Source organism: Myotis lucifugus, unplaced genomic scaffold (assembly GCF_000147115.1).
Source record: "Myotis lucifugus unplaced genomic scaffold, Myoluc2.0 scaffold_61, whole genome shotgun sequence".
Classification (NCBI taxonomy): domain Eukaryota; kingdom Metazoa; phylum Chordata; class Mammalia; order Chiroptera; family Vespertilionidae; genus Myotis; species Myotis lucifugus.
In genome coordinates this window covers 1,457,007-1,470,347 of record NW_005871109.1, presented here as the reverse complement: position 1 = coordinate 1,470,347, position 13,341 = coordinate 1,457,007, and the positions used below count along the sequence as shown (strand labels likewise).

The 13,341-nt window shown below is 39.0% G+C and overlaps 2 protein-coding genes across 17 annotated transcripts in view; one reads left to right on the top strand and one right to left on the bottom strand.

Annotated features, from left to right (window-relative positions):
• The window catches only part of ARNTL (aryl hydrocarbon receptor nuclear translocator like), a 105,029-nt gene extending 101,199 nt beyond the window's left edge, over positions 1 to 3,830 (top strand). For 11 of the 12 annotated variants that reach the window (XM_014456589.2, XM_014456592.2, XM_014456591.2 and 8 more), the window contains 2 exons: positions 1,884 to 1,986; positions 3,163 to 3,830. In XM_014456589.2, the coding sequence (XP_014312075.1) occupies positions 1,884 to 1,986; positions 3,163 to 3,323 (264 nt within the window). In that variant the 3' untranslated portion in view covers positions 3,324 to 3,830. Of the gene's footprint in view, positions 1 to 825; positions 886 to 1,883; positions 1,987 to 3,162 lie in introns of those variants that run through there. The other variant, XM_023754518.1, reaches the window with a different exon arrangement.
• Positions 3,831 to 4,443: 613 nt separating this feature from the next.
• The window catches only part of BTBD10 (BTB domain containing 10), a 59,800-nt gene continuing 50,902 nt past the window's right edge, over positions 4,444 to 13,341 (bottom strand). For all 5 annotated transcript variants that reach the window (XM_006089590.3, XM_006089589.3, XM_006089592.3 and 2 more), the window contains 3 exons: positions 11,501 to 11,698; positions 8,460 to 8,570; positions 4,444 to 5,588 (listed from right to left, as the gene is read on the bottom strand). In XM_006089590.3, the coding sequence (XP_006089652.1) occupies positions 5,278 to 5,588; positions 8,460 to 8,570; positions 11,501 to 11,698 (620 nt within the window). In that variant the 3' untranslated portion in view covers positions 4,444 to 5,277. The remainder of the gene's footprint in view (positions 5,589 to 8,459; positions 8,571 to 11,500; positions 11,699 to 13,341) is intronic.

The following is a 13,341-nucleotide window of genomic DNA, read 5'->3' as shown; positions in this document are numbered from 1 at the left end:
GGAAGAGACACACAGAGAGAGAAACATCGATTCGAGACACATTGATTGATTGCCTCCACACGTGCCCCGGAGTTGAGCTTGCAACCCAGGTATGTGCAGCCCTTCACTGGAATCGAACCAGAGACCCTTCAATCTGAGGGCCAACGCTCTACCCACTAAGCCAAATCGGCTAGGGTGGATTTAGGTATTAACAATTAGGATGTTTTGATGTTGTACAATGAAATGTGTCAATGTGTCAACATTTGAAAGATTTGCATAACAGTGAACCGGTATTTTCCAAATGACCAATAACTCAAGGTTATTTTATTTTTTATTTTGAGAGTACATTTATTAACGCTGGGGGCAGTGAAACAAGGAGAGGCTTAGGACAGAAGCAACAGGAGGGACTGCTGTCAGCTCACTGGAAAGTCAGAGAAAGGAGAACACTGGAGACAGGTTCAGGGCTTAAGCCTGGGAAGATGCCAATGTCCATCACTCCCCTGGTTGCAGTCTCATGGGGTCCCTTAGAATTTAGGAGATGCCCACCAGTGGGGGAATGGGAAGGGGGTGGAAAAGGTGCAGGCATGCTCGCGGGACAGAGAGTGCGCCCAGTGCAAGGTGTTTTACATTCATGCAGAGTTAAAAGATCCATCCTAAGATGGATACCAATGGATTTTAACCAGAGTACAAAAACTTCATTGATGTGGTTTCAGATTCCACATTGCAGCTAATCTTTTGAGAAACTTCCACTTATTGAGTTTTGATGTAATATCAAAGATTAATTCCACAATTATTTGAAAAAAACAAAACTTAAAATACACCTTCCTTTTCCACCTATGTAACTAGGAGACCAGATTTCCTTCATATACTATATTCAAACAACACATCTAAACAGACTAAATGAAGCATATGAGAATCCTGTCAAATTCTACTAAGGCAGACACTGGATTTTTTAAAAATGTAAATCAATGACACCACTTATTTTTTGTTATTTTGGAAAAGTTATTTTTCATTAAGATGGTATTCATGTTAACATGTAATAGGTTTATTATTTTAAGAATTTATCATTTTTAACTTTAAATATACTAAACATTGATAAATATAACCCACATAAACAAAAGTTCTTTGAAGTCCTCATTTTTTAAATTGTATAAAGGGGTCACTAGACCAAATATTTGAACTGCAGAGATAAGGAAGTTGTAATGCCACCTACTGGCAAGGCCTGAAATCACCGACTCTCCTGAAATTCAAGGAGCTACCAGTTTCCCTCACCTGCATCCAAATACTTCTCCCAGGTGCTTTTCTCCCAGGAGACTCAGTGGGGAAGGAAGCAGTGGATGGTGGGGGAGGGAGGAAGCAGACAGAATGAGAATTCTGCTACTGAGGAGTAATAATGCTTTTCAGGGCCTTAAGAACTTAAACCACTGGTTACTGGAAGCGGGACCTGTAGTTAACTGGTGAGGAGAGATTTACTTCTAGTACTTCGTTTTCATTTGTGATTCCTCAGAGCTGTGCCTCTTCCCAGTTTCTTAACAAGCTCGTATTTCTTCTTCAGCAACATCTGTTGCTGTAAGTTTTACTCCCTTACAGGGGAACTGCCCAGCTGGGCTCACTGAGGTTTAGTCCTTGGCCCTAAAGAAACATGTGAGCAGCATGACCCAAGGTAACTGAATGCTCTAGGGATTTTATTCAGCCTTTAAATCGCCTGTGTGGGCGGAATCTAATGAAGAGAAAAGAAGTTTTGGGGAGAGTTTTTTTTTTCTTCCTGTGACCATTTTTAACAATTTGTCTGCAATCATCCAATAGGAAACTGAAGCCATTTGAAGCTTTTTTCAGCATGGTCCTCGGTAAGCATATACTGACTGAAACTGTTGGTGATGTGAAAACTTCACTTTTGTTTGTAGATTTTAAATGGAGGGACTCCAGACATTCCTTCCAGTGGCCTACTACCGGGGCAGGCTCAGGAGCACCCAGGTTATCCATATTCTGATAGTTCTTCTATTCTTGGTAAGTGGCATTTTTTTCATTTCCATGACAAGAAGTTTTCAACACATCTGACATGTCAATTTTAATAATATAAATGTACCAACAAGCTTGTTCTAGATAAATTTGATAACAAAGTTTAAAATTTCTTTAAAACTTTACTTCCAAGTTGAGTTCTGATTGGAGTATCCAAGTTTGTCCCTGAACTCAGAAGATTACAGCAGCTTAGACACACACAGGCTTTCTCCACCATGTTAGGGCATAACCTCTTCAGAGGTTTAGAGATAAAGCCCAGAAGGGTGATAGCATGCGTTTCAGAGGGTATTAAAGGTCATTTTGCAATGAAGGATCCACTTCTCCCATCCTATCTGCCTTTTTCTATAATTATCTTTCTAGATCTCCTTTTCCTAATCTCTTCCTTCCTTCCTATTTCTTTCCCTATGTAACTCCATCCTTATAATTGGTTATATCAGAAAATTAAATTGAGGTCAACTCAGATGCTTTTAATCTTTATTATTGAAGTACTGTTTCTAAAAAGTTGGTTCTTCCCTCTAAAAACCCAGAGTTTAAAAAGTATATATATACTAGAGGCCCGGTGCACAAAAATTTGTGCACTGGGGGGGGAGGGGGTGTCCCTCAGCCCAGCCTGTGCCCTCTGGCGGTCTGGGACCCCTTGGGGGATGTCCACCTGCTGGCTTAGGCCCGCTCCCCAGGGGGGATCGAGCCTAAGCTGGCAGTCAGACATCCCTCTGGCAGCCCGGCAGCCCTTGGGGGATGTCCACTTGCCAGCGGGAGCAGGCCTTAAGCTGCAGTCGGACATCCTTAGTGCTGCTGAGGAGGCGGGAGAGGCTCCCGCCACCACCACTGTGCTGGCAGCCGTCAGCCTGGCTTGTGGCTGAGCAGAGCTCCCCCTGTGAGAGCGCACTGACCACCAGGGGCATCTCCTGCATTGAGCGTCTGCCCCCTGGTGGTCAGTGTGTGTCATAGTGACCAGTCATTCCTAGTCGTTCTGCTGTTAGGTCAATTTGCATATTACCCTTTTATTATATAGGAGCTAAGTATATATATAAAAAAAGGCAATGTAGCACCAAAAGGAGCTGCTCTCATCCTACTGTTAAGATAAACGTGTGCTTAGGAATTGCTTACTAAGGTAAACACACTTTGGTATCACCACTAACCACTCTTTATCTCTTCCCACAGGGGAGAACCCTCATATAGGCATAGACATGATAGACAACGATCAAGGCTCAAGTAGTCCCAGTAACGATGAAGCAGCAATGGCTGTCATAATGAGCCTCTTGGAAGCAGATGCTGGGCTGGGTGGCCCTGTTGACTTTAGCGACTTGCCATGGCCGCTGTAAACACTACGTGTTGCTTTAGCAACAGCTACAGTATCAAAGTGCATTACTGGTGGAGCTTTACAGTCTGCGAAGCTTACTGGGTAAGGAGAGAACAGCTTTTATGTACTGTCTTCATAAAAGCCATCTCAGAGCCATTGATACAAGTCAATCTTACTATGTGTAACTTCAGACACAATGGAACTAAGCCTGCTCCAGTATTTCCTCATCATTGATTGGGCTAGCTGTGGATAGCTTGCATTAATTGTATATTTTGGATTCTGTTTGTGTTGAATTTTTTAATCATTGTGCACAGAAGCATCATTGGTAGCTTTTATATGCAAATGGTCATTTCAGATGTATGGTGTTTTTACACTACAAAGAAGTCCCCCATGTGGATATTTCTTATACTAATTGTATCATAAAGCTGTTTATTCTTCCTTGTAAGAATCCTTTACTATAAATATGGGTTAAAGTATAATGTATTAGACAGTTAAATATTTTTAATAAATGTTTCCCTTGTTCTATAAATACTGTTCACATTTCAAATAATTATAAAAACATGCTATAGGGCTGGTTCATCAATTTTCTCCCGTGGGTTTTAAGGATGATCCATGCCAATTCTGGAACTGGCATCATTCCTATGTTAAAAGATTAGCTATTTTGTTAAAGTAGCTAATCTCCAAATTGCTGCAATTTAGATGTTACACAAAATTCAACCCCAGACATAACAAACACCTCCCCCCCCACCCCCTTTGCTCACGGCTGGATGACTCCCAACATTGTGACCCCAGACCCAAAGCACCCGACTACTACATCTGGTTCCTTCTTCAGTTGGGTCACAGACTATTTTTTAAAAATAGCATTTGTACGAGTAATAATACAAAACAGAGTAAAAATGGAAAAAGCACCGAACTAGTGTCAGAAACTGGCTCTGAAACTTACTGTATGATCTAGTCAAGGTATTTCAGGCTGAACTAGAAAATGTCATCTTTTCAGATCTATTTTATGATTAGTAGGGAATCTAAGTGCCTCATCACATACATACCAAATCTGAGTCCATGTGCTGCTTTGTTTTCCAAGTATACTGACACCATGAAGACACGAAGTCTGCTAATTATGAGACTAAAAATGGTCAAGGTTATAAAGTTGATCAGAAACATTAAACAATGGAATTTTATTTTGATGAAAAACTCGAGTTTACAATCATTTAGTAAATGAAGAGCAAACACTTCATTTTCCTAACCCATAACTCTTATGAAAAAAATTAGTAAATAAATATCTGTGAACAGATTAAGGGTAAGGCAGACTGGATAATAAACCACCCCTGATGTTCACACTCCCTGCGTGTGACTCACTCTAAAAGGGTGAAGCCGGCACTGGAGATAACTGAACTCTTAAGATATGGGCACTGAATCTCATTCTAATCATTCAGATAAGCCCAATGATAAATATTTATTTTTTTGCTCATCATGGGCAGTAAACTATACACATTTTACTGAAGGAATACTTTGATAGAAGCACTTAAAGTTACATTGTGCATCACAACTATAAAAATGGCTTCAACAGTTCCATTTAACCACCATTTATAAAGTGCAACTATGTAATATTCTGCATTTTATCTGGGGTGTGACATAGCAATCTAGACCAAAAGTACCCCAGCTGCCAATTTCCACCACCACGTCTGACGTCTGAAAAGATCTAATTGTGTGAAAAAGGACTGTCCCCCATACAAAGAACCAATTTCACAAACCTACTGGTAAACAAATACATTTATATAACTGGAACCTCAGGATGCTAGAGTTGTATGCATTTTAAAAACCATTCAGCTACCTTTGGTCTTTAAAAAAGCCTACACTGCAATATCCTAAACATGATGTGCATCTCATGATGAAGAGAGTGGCCTTGCAGTGCAGAATGAGGAGAGTGCAACGTCACCATGAACAGTAGCATGCTATGGTTTCAAGGAACATCGGCATCACGGCATTGGATTCTGTGCATCAGGATCGAGGTCATTGTTGCCGGAAGGGGGATGGATGGGGAGAATATCCAGCTCATCCACTTGCGGAGTTGGGTGCATGACTACCAGCTGGTCCTGGGGAATGTCTGCGGCAGCTGCTGCAAGGTTGGTGATAGATTTACTCTTTACACACTGAAAGTCTACATGCCGACTCTTTCCTTCTTCCTTCTCCCAGGACATTCGAATAAAGGGTCTTTGGACATAGTTGTAAATCACTTCTGGGCGGCCCCCAGGCCTTTTCTTTATTTTTTCTTTATAGGTAGGATAACCTGGAGGAGAGAGGGGCTTTAGAAGCTGAAGATACATACTCCCACATACATGGCCCCCCACACCTCTCATCCAATTTAGTCTAGAGGGCTTTTCTGCCGTAGCTCCTGAACAAGCAGATATTAACACATTGCGTACCGCATAGAAATCTCTAAGACATAAGCCAGGGACCGCACGTTTTTGGGCAAACTGCACGTTATTTAAATCATCATAATGCACTTTAAGTGTTGTTTTTCAATAATTATAACATGTTTATTTACAAAAACAATTAAACAAAGTTCCTAGTACTTTTTTAACGTACGGTACTGCGTAAAACATTTTCCTCTATGAAGAGGGACCAAACAAAATTTATATAAGTATCTAGATTCGCTCCTTTTTCCATGGGCGTGAGCGGTCCTTAACAGATGGCACGCAAAACACGAGAAAACTCCTGAGCGGTACTAAATATGTTAAAACAAAGGAAGGCCAATATTCCATTTCCTTAGTTTGAATTATTTCAGAATTTTAGTTTCTGGCTGTTGAACTGATGACTGTCTGCCATCCTCTCTCAGCTACTCACTACACCAACCACCAGTAAAACGTTCTTCAAGAGCATGGAAAGGATGGGTCCCCAGTAAAATGGTATGTCATCTAGTGCATCTTGGGCTCTAGCTGTGTATTCTTATCACTCTTGCACCCTTCCTTCCCTTCACAGGACTATCTGGCCTCATGACCTGATGAAGTTTACTGCCACATTTGCCTTCTACTTTCCTTAAACCTAAATCACATTTTCATCTTGCTCTGGTTTTTTTCTTTCCTTTTCTGGTTAAATGACAAAGAGCTGTAGAGCTCTCCAGCTTCACTGGTCCTAGATACTTCTGCACGTAGGTAAGCAAAGCCAGTATTTTAACCCCATATATTTTAATGCTACTATTTCCAACAACCAAGCAGTTCATCTAGATTGGCAATTCCAAAGTAGCTTTTCCTAACTAATTATATATTCCTTCTCTTGGATCATAATCACTGAAAACAACTAACTAGTAAGATTTGGAAAACTTTGGGTCATTTACCAGGTAACGCAATTCTCCAAAGACATAATATCCTTAGAAATTATTACGAGTCCCTTTCCTCCTTCCTATTAGCAAGAATTGATAGTTTAGACCAGGGACTGGCAAACATTTTCTGTAAAAGGCCAGAAAATAAATATATATTTGAGGCTTGTGGGCCATTTGGTTGCTATCTCAACTATGTTATACTATAAAGTGAAATCAGCTACAGACAATACATAAATGAATGAACTATGTTTCAATAAACTATTTATAAAAAGCAGGCAATGGACTGGATTTGGCCCATGGGCCATAGTTAGAATCAGAAAAAAAATAGGCCTCATATAATGGAGACTCAATTAATGCTTACTGCATAAGGGGATCTATATGGGCAGCAGTGGTAGGTAATGTATATATTTAGCCACGTGTGGAGTGGGTGTGTGTGTGTGTTGAGGTGAGGAGGGCACAGGGCAAGCAGGACTAAAGACCTTCTGCAGAATGTCTTCTGCATTTCACACTTCAGCCAACTACCACCTGAAGGACGGCACGAGAGATCAGAAAGGTCTCCATCTGTATTCCCTCATCCTGGATTCCTCTGGGGCTATTAGTAAGTCTTTAAAATTCCCATCTCATCTAATTCTTTACACAGAATCACAACTCTAACACAAGTGTAATCATATTATATCCTGCTAAAAAAAAATACCAATAGTTTTCTCAACCCTAAAGGGGAAGGTCCGTACTCTGTAGCATAGTATATAAAGCTTTTTATAAGCTGGTTCCAACCTACTTGTCATTGGGCTTCAACTAAAATGCCACCTCGTTACAGAAGCCATCCTTGTCTTCCCAATCTAAAGTAGCTCCCAGTTGCTTTTTCTCTTGCTCTGAGATCAAGCAGTTAAATCTCAATGTTTGCAAATGACAGAAGACACAAACTGGTAAAACTGTCAGCAATTTCACTACATTTTTTTAAGCCCAAAGTTTCTTCTTCCCGCAAAGACCCTGTTTCTGCAATCTTCCCCATGTCTCAGCAGCCCATTAGAGTAAGCCTTCACTTATGTTGTCAATAGGTTTTGTGACTTGAAGCAAATGATAAAATGAAACCAATTTTACCCAAGGCTAATAGATATAAACAAGAGTCAAGTTCCTACAGTATCTCACCAATGTTGTGACAAAATGACAAAACAAAATTGTTCGAGGATCTGCTGTATTGTGATCTCCAACAGCTTGACTTGGTCAGTGATCAACACCATTATCGTCACTATCACCACCACAAACATAAACTGAGAAATTACTACTGCTTTAAGTGATTTTCATGTATCAACTCATTCTATCGTCACAATAACCCTATAAAGTATTTAGATGAGGAAACGGGCATAGAGAAGTGCGTTGGCCAACATCAAACAATTAAGTCATAGGATTTGAACACAACCAATCTGGCTCCAGAAGCTTTATTCTTTACACTATGCCATGTTATGCCAAGAAAGATGTTTTATTCTTACAAGGGGACTTTAAATAAAAGAAGCATCTGACACAGCATCTGGAAAAATTCATTTAAGTCAATGTAAAAAGCAATCTAAAAACATATGGGCTAAGCCAAAAAATCATTAGGGCAAGCTATAACAGAAAAGGTAATTCATATTTCTCATTGCTAGGGAATCCTGTGGAATAAAAATTTCTAATGGCCTATTTTCTCAGAAAGGAAGCTTATTATAAACATAAATAGATCTACATGATCATTTGATATAATCATTTATCTGAGTTTTCCTCTCAAACTATATTCTAAATGAAATCCAATTTTTAACTTTTTTTTTCAAAACAAATTAACAAAATATAATGAAAATGTCTTACCTTCTATTCCCAATCGAATCTTCTTAAGACCCCTCTCCTTCAAAACTGATTTGGCCACATCTCTGTTTTCAATGTACTTGAAAAATCTGTATAATTTTGTGCTATAAATAACTGAAAACAAAAAGAAAAAATATTTTCTTGTTAAAAATCAAAGTACTTGAATATAAGAAACTTATTCTGATAATCAAATGGGGCTCACAACCCTGAAAGCCCACATAGTGGATGCAGTGATGCCAAAGGACGGCTGGCCAACATGACAGGACAATTCAGTACAGTTAATGTAAAAGCAACACTGAAGTTGAAACAAGAAAAGCTTTAAAACCAATCAGGTGACCCAATCCATAGGAAGAAGCTCCTTCTGAAAGATATATCATATGTAAACTTATTGGAAGAGGATCTGCCCAAATTTCTTCAAATCAGAGAACCAAAAGAAGATATCAAGATCACATTTTCCAGCAGGCAAAGTTCAAGGACTTGCTATGATGCCTACAAGGCCTTGTCTGAGACTAACCAAATGCCTTGTTAGGAAGTACAAATGGATACATCTTACATTTCATGGATTGAGCAACTATTAATAACTCCCCAAAAAGGCAAAGACCCTCCCCACAAATGTTTTCCATTCAGGCGAACAGCCCCATTTAAAACTGATGTTAAAAATGGCAGATTCGAGCATGTTCTGCCTAGGTTAGTCTGTTTAGAGCAAACTGGCTTTGCAAAGGACAGACATTCCACTGACAACATGTTGAGTCTTCCACATGTGCTGGGAACTTCAGGGAATTAGACTGATGGGCCTTCCTCGCCTTCTCTCTTTCAGGTGGAGTTATCTCCCTTAAAAGGTGAACTGCAAAGGTTTTTTTCAAAAAGAAAAAAGAAAAAAACACTCACAAACCAAACATGCTGGTTTAAGAGTCAATAAAAGAAAAATACGTATACAGATGCTACTCATGGAGTATATTGTGATTATTAACTATGCCCTTAAGATTACTGATATGTTAAGATACATATTTTTGACATCTCAGAATGGATGGTGTCATAATGTCACATTTAGGAAAATCAGGCGTGAAGAGGCTATCTCTGTCTCCTCAAATGAATGTTCTTTCAGGTTGGAATATCTTGGCACAAAATGAACCATTTAGACAAGTAAAAAATGTTTTCAGTCCTTTTAAGCTTCAAAGCTTAAGATAACAAAAAACAAACAACAAAAAAACAACAACACTGAAATGGAAAGCTCACAATTAAGGAAAAGCCAGGTATATTATAACCTCTACATCACCAGAATGTCATTTCTGTGTTCTATGTTGGCTCTACTCTTTCAGTCAAACTTTTTGAAAACTAAAATACAAATTATAAGTTTGTTCATTTAGATATCTCTCTTAATTTTTGGTAATCTTTCATTTTTCCTGTGTTTCGTTCAACTTTTTATTCCACATATTATTATAGAAACCCATGGTTAGCAAAGGGCCTACGAATGAGGAAATAACAACAGAAATGTCTATTACTACAACTGTCCACAAAAGAATCACTTATCTAAGTACATCATGAAATGAAAATGTCTCCATATAAACCCTGAAAAGTGCTACCAATATTTGTGAAAAAACAATCTTTGAAAATCTTCTTTAGAGGTCAAAAAGCATACCACTTGGAGTCTACTTTGTTTTGTTTTGAGAAAAGGGTAACAAGTAAAATGAAAAAAAATCATTTAAGGGTTTTGGCATTTTCTGTATTCCTATACTTTTTATTTAAACCCCAATCCTTACCGAGTCAACACAGACTTACAGATGCTGGGCTATTTTACCTAGTTCCTCAAATGTTTTTTTTTTTTTTTTTACTCTCCCTTTTTTTCAGTCTATAAAACTGGTCAAAAATACTCTATTGGGTTCATGAAGATGAAAATAAGATAAATTTTCTAACAAAAAAAAATCAAAAGGCTCTAATGGAAAACATTTGAAAGTTAAGCAAGCAAAAAGTTGGTCGCCCTGACTGGTTTGGCTCAGTGGATAGAGCTTCAGCCTACAGACTGAAAGGTCCCAGGTTCAATACCAGTCAAAGGCATGTACCTTGGTTGCGGGCACATCCCCAGTAGGTGTGCAGGAGGCAGCTGATCGATGTTTCTCTCTCATCGATGTTTCTAACTCTCTCTCTCCTTTCCTCTCTGTAAAAAATCAATAAAATATATTTTGGGGGGGAAAAAAGTTGGTCACTGCTGCTCAAGACACACTGTTTTGGTCAGAATTACCTAACTATAGTTCTACAAAGCTTTCTGAAGGCTCATTGTATCCTCCAAACGCATATACTTAAAAAGGAACATCTTAGAAATTAAAATCATTCTTGAAATCAATGTGTTGAAGCTTCTCATTTTATATACAAATAAAAATTCACCTTTAAAAATTGCTTAGCCCTAGCCGGTTTGGCTCAGTGGACAGAGCGTCAGCCTGCAGACTGAAGGGTCCCAGGCTCGATTCAGGTCAAGGGCACATGCCCAGGTTGCGGGCTTAATCCCCAGTAGGGGGCGTGCAGGAAGCAGCCGATCAATGATTCTCTCTCATCATTGATGTTTCTCTCTCTCCCTCTCCCTTCCTCTCCAAAATCAATTAAAATATATTTATAAATAAATAAATAATTAAAAATGGTTTTTAATGATATACTACCCCAGAATCTACTTCTCTAGGATGCTTCCAAACTCAAAGAAAAAAACATCCATCAACATCCAGATATTGAACAAAGAGTAGACCATCTCTGTGTATGTCAGGGGTGGGCACACTTTTCCTGTAAAGGGCCAGATAGTATTTTGGGCTTTGCGAGTCATGCAGCCTCGTTGCAACTACTCAACTCTGCCACTGTAGCACAAAAGCAGCCATAGACAATACAGAAAACTTTATAAAAACAGGCAATAGGCTGGACTTGGCCCACAGGCCAGTCTGCACACTCCTGGTATAGTTAAGTTCAATGCACTTTCTTTATAAAAACTGTCCTTTAATCATTATTTTTAAAAAAGAGAATTTTTATGATTCTAGAGAGAGAAAACATGTCACAACACTTACTTTGTGAATATTCTTCTCCCATCTGGGGTGGATACTCTTCATCCCAATCAACCACATCGTCATCCGTCAGCACCACTATGTGGCATTCTCGTTCCCCACTCTGGGCACTCGCCACCATGAGAGGCAGGACCATTTCTTCTAGGTAAAATTCAAACTGTCTACGAGCACCATCATTTGATAACTCATGCATTAGGGCACCTGAAATGAAACCCACAAAAAACTTCTTGATTTTTTTTGGGTGACTGATAAGTAAAAGAAGAGCAGAAGCAACACACACAACATCAGATTAGTTCAGCATCTATTTTTAGATCCCATAGACAATATTGTGGTTATTCTTTAGTAAGCAAAGCTTTTCCTAGGGGGAGTTCTTATAGAACTGTAGAATTATACAACAAAAAAGGGCCAATAAGGCATGCAACAACATGCCCCTTCATTTCACACATCATGAAATAATCTGTCTACAGTTACAAAACTACTTTACACGAAGTCAGAATTAAATCTGCCCCTACCCCCAGCCATAGCCCAGGCATTTTTTTCTTTACTACATCATGTTGACTTCCATCAGAATATGCAATTATATCTTAAAGATATTAAGGATAATTTTCAGATTATCAATATAAACTAAAATAGCTCCCATATTATTCTACCTCCCACATGTTTTCTTTCTCAGAAAATTATTCACAAACTGCATTAATATTTCAGTGCAGAAAGAGGGGTTAGATGAGAAGGGTCAACTGGCTTGAGATAAGGAAGGCAAAAGGCCAAGCAAAATACAGCAAGGTACAGGAATTACATAGCAGACCTTTCACCCTTGAGAAAAGTGAAAGATATACTTCACCCTCCTTAAGTATAGACATAACGAACAACTTCAACATACACAGCCACACAAACTCACCTAAACTGACATAATGTTTCTTCTTTTATTCCTATTTCAATGGCAATGTCCTATTTATTGCCTAAAGCTCTACCATCTCAGGAACTACTGGGAGGTTAGAGAAGGGCACTAGAACTCAAATCTGTATCTCCCAAGGGGGTGTATCCCCCCTACAACATGCTGTCTAATTACATAACTATTAATAATACATCATTATAATGATTAACCATCTATACCAGTGGTTCTCAACCTGTGGGTCGCGACCCCTTTGGGGGTCGAACGACCCTTTCACAGGGGTCGCCTAAAACCATCAGAAAACACATATATAATTACATATTGTTTTTGTGATTAATCACTATGTTTTAATTATGTTCAATTTGTAACAATGAAAATACATCCTGCATATCAGATATTTACATTACGATTCATAACAGTAACAAAATTACAGTTATGAAGTAGCAACGAAAATAATTTTATGGTTGGGGGTCACTACAACATGAGGAACTGTATTAAAGGGTCCCGACATTAGGAAGGTTGAGAACCACTGATCTATACTATTATTTTAACCATGTCTCTCTCTAGGCTAGCTGCTTCTCATTTTTAAAAAATTCCATTAAACTATCTAATATGGTCCATTTAGATAAAAAGATCTTGGAAAGGAGATGTTCAAGGGTGCATAAATTTAAGAGTCCTTGGGAATTAAAAATTAGTTCTTCCCCTGGGCGGTTTGGCTCAGTGAATAGAGCGTCAGCCTGCAAACCAAAGGGTCCCAGGTTTGATTACTGCCACTAAATATTTATAATTGTGGATTTTCAATCACAACTTTATAAATATTAGTGATTTTTCCCCTTCTGGGATATTTTATCCTATACTAGAGGCCCGGTACACGAAATTCATGCACGGGAGGGGGAGTGCGGGGGGCCCCTCAGCCCAGCCTGCACCCTCTTCAATTTGGGACCCTCGGGGG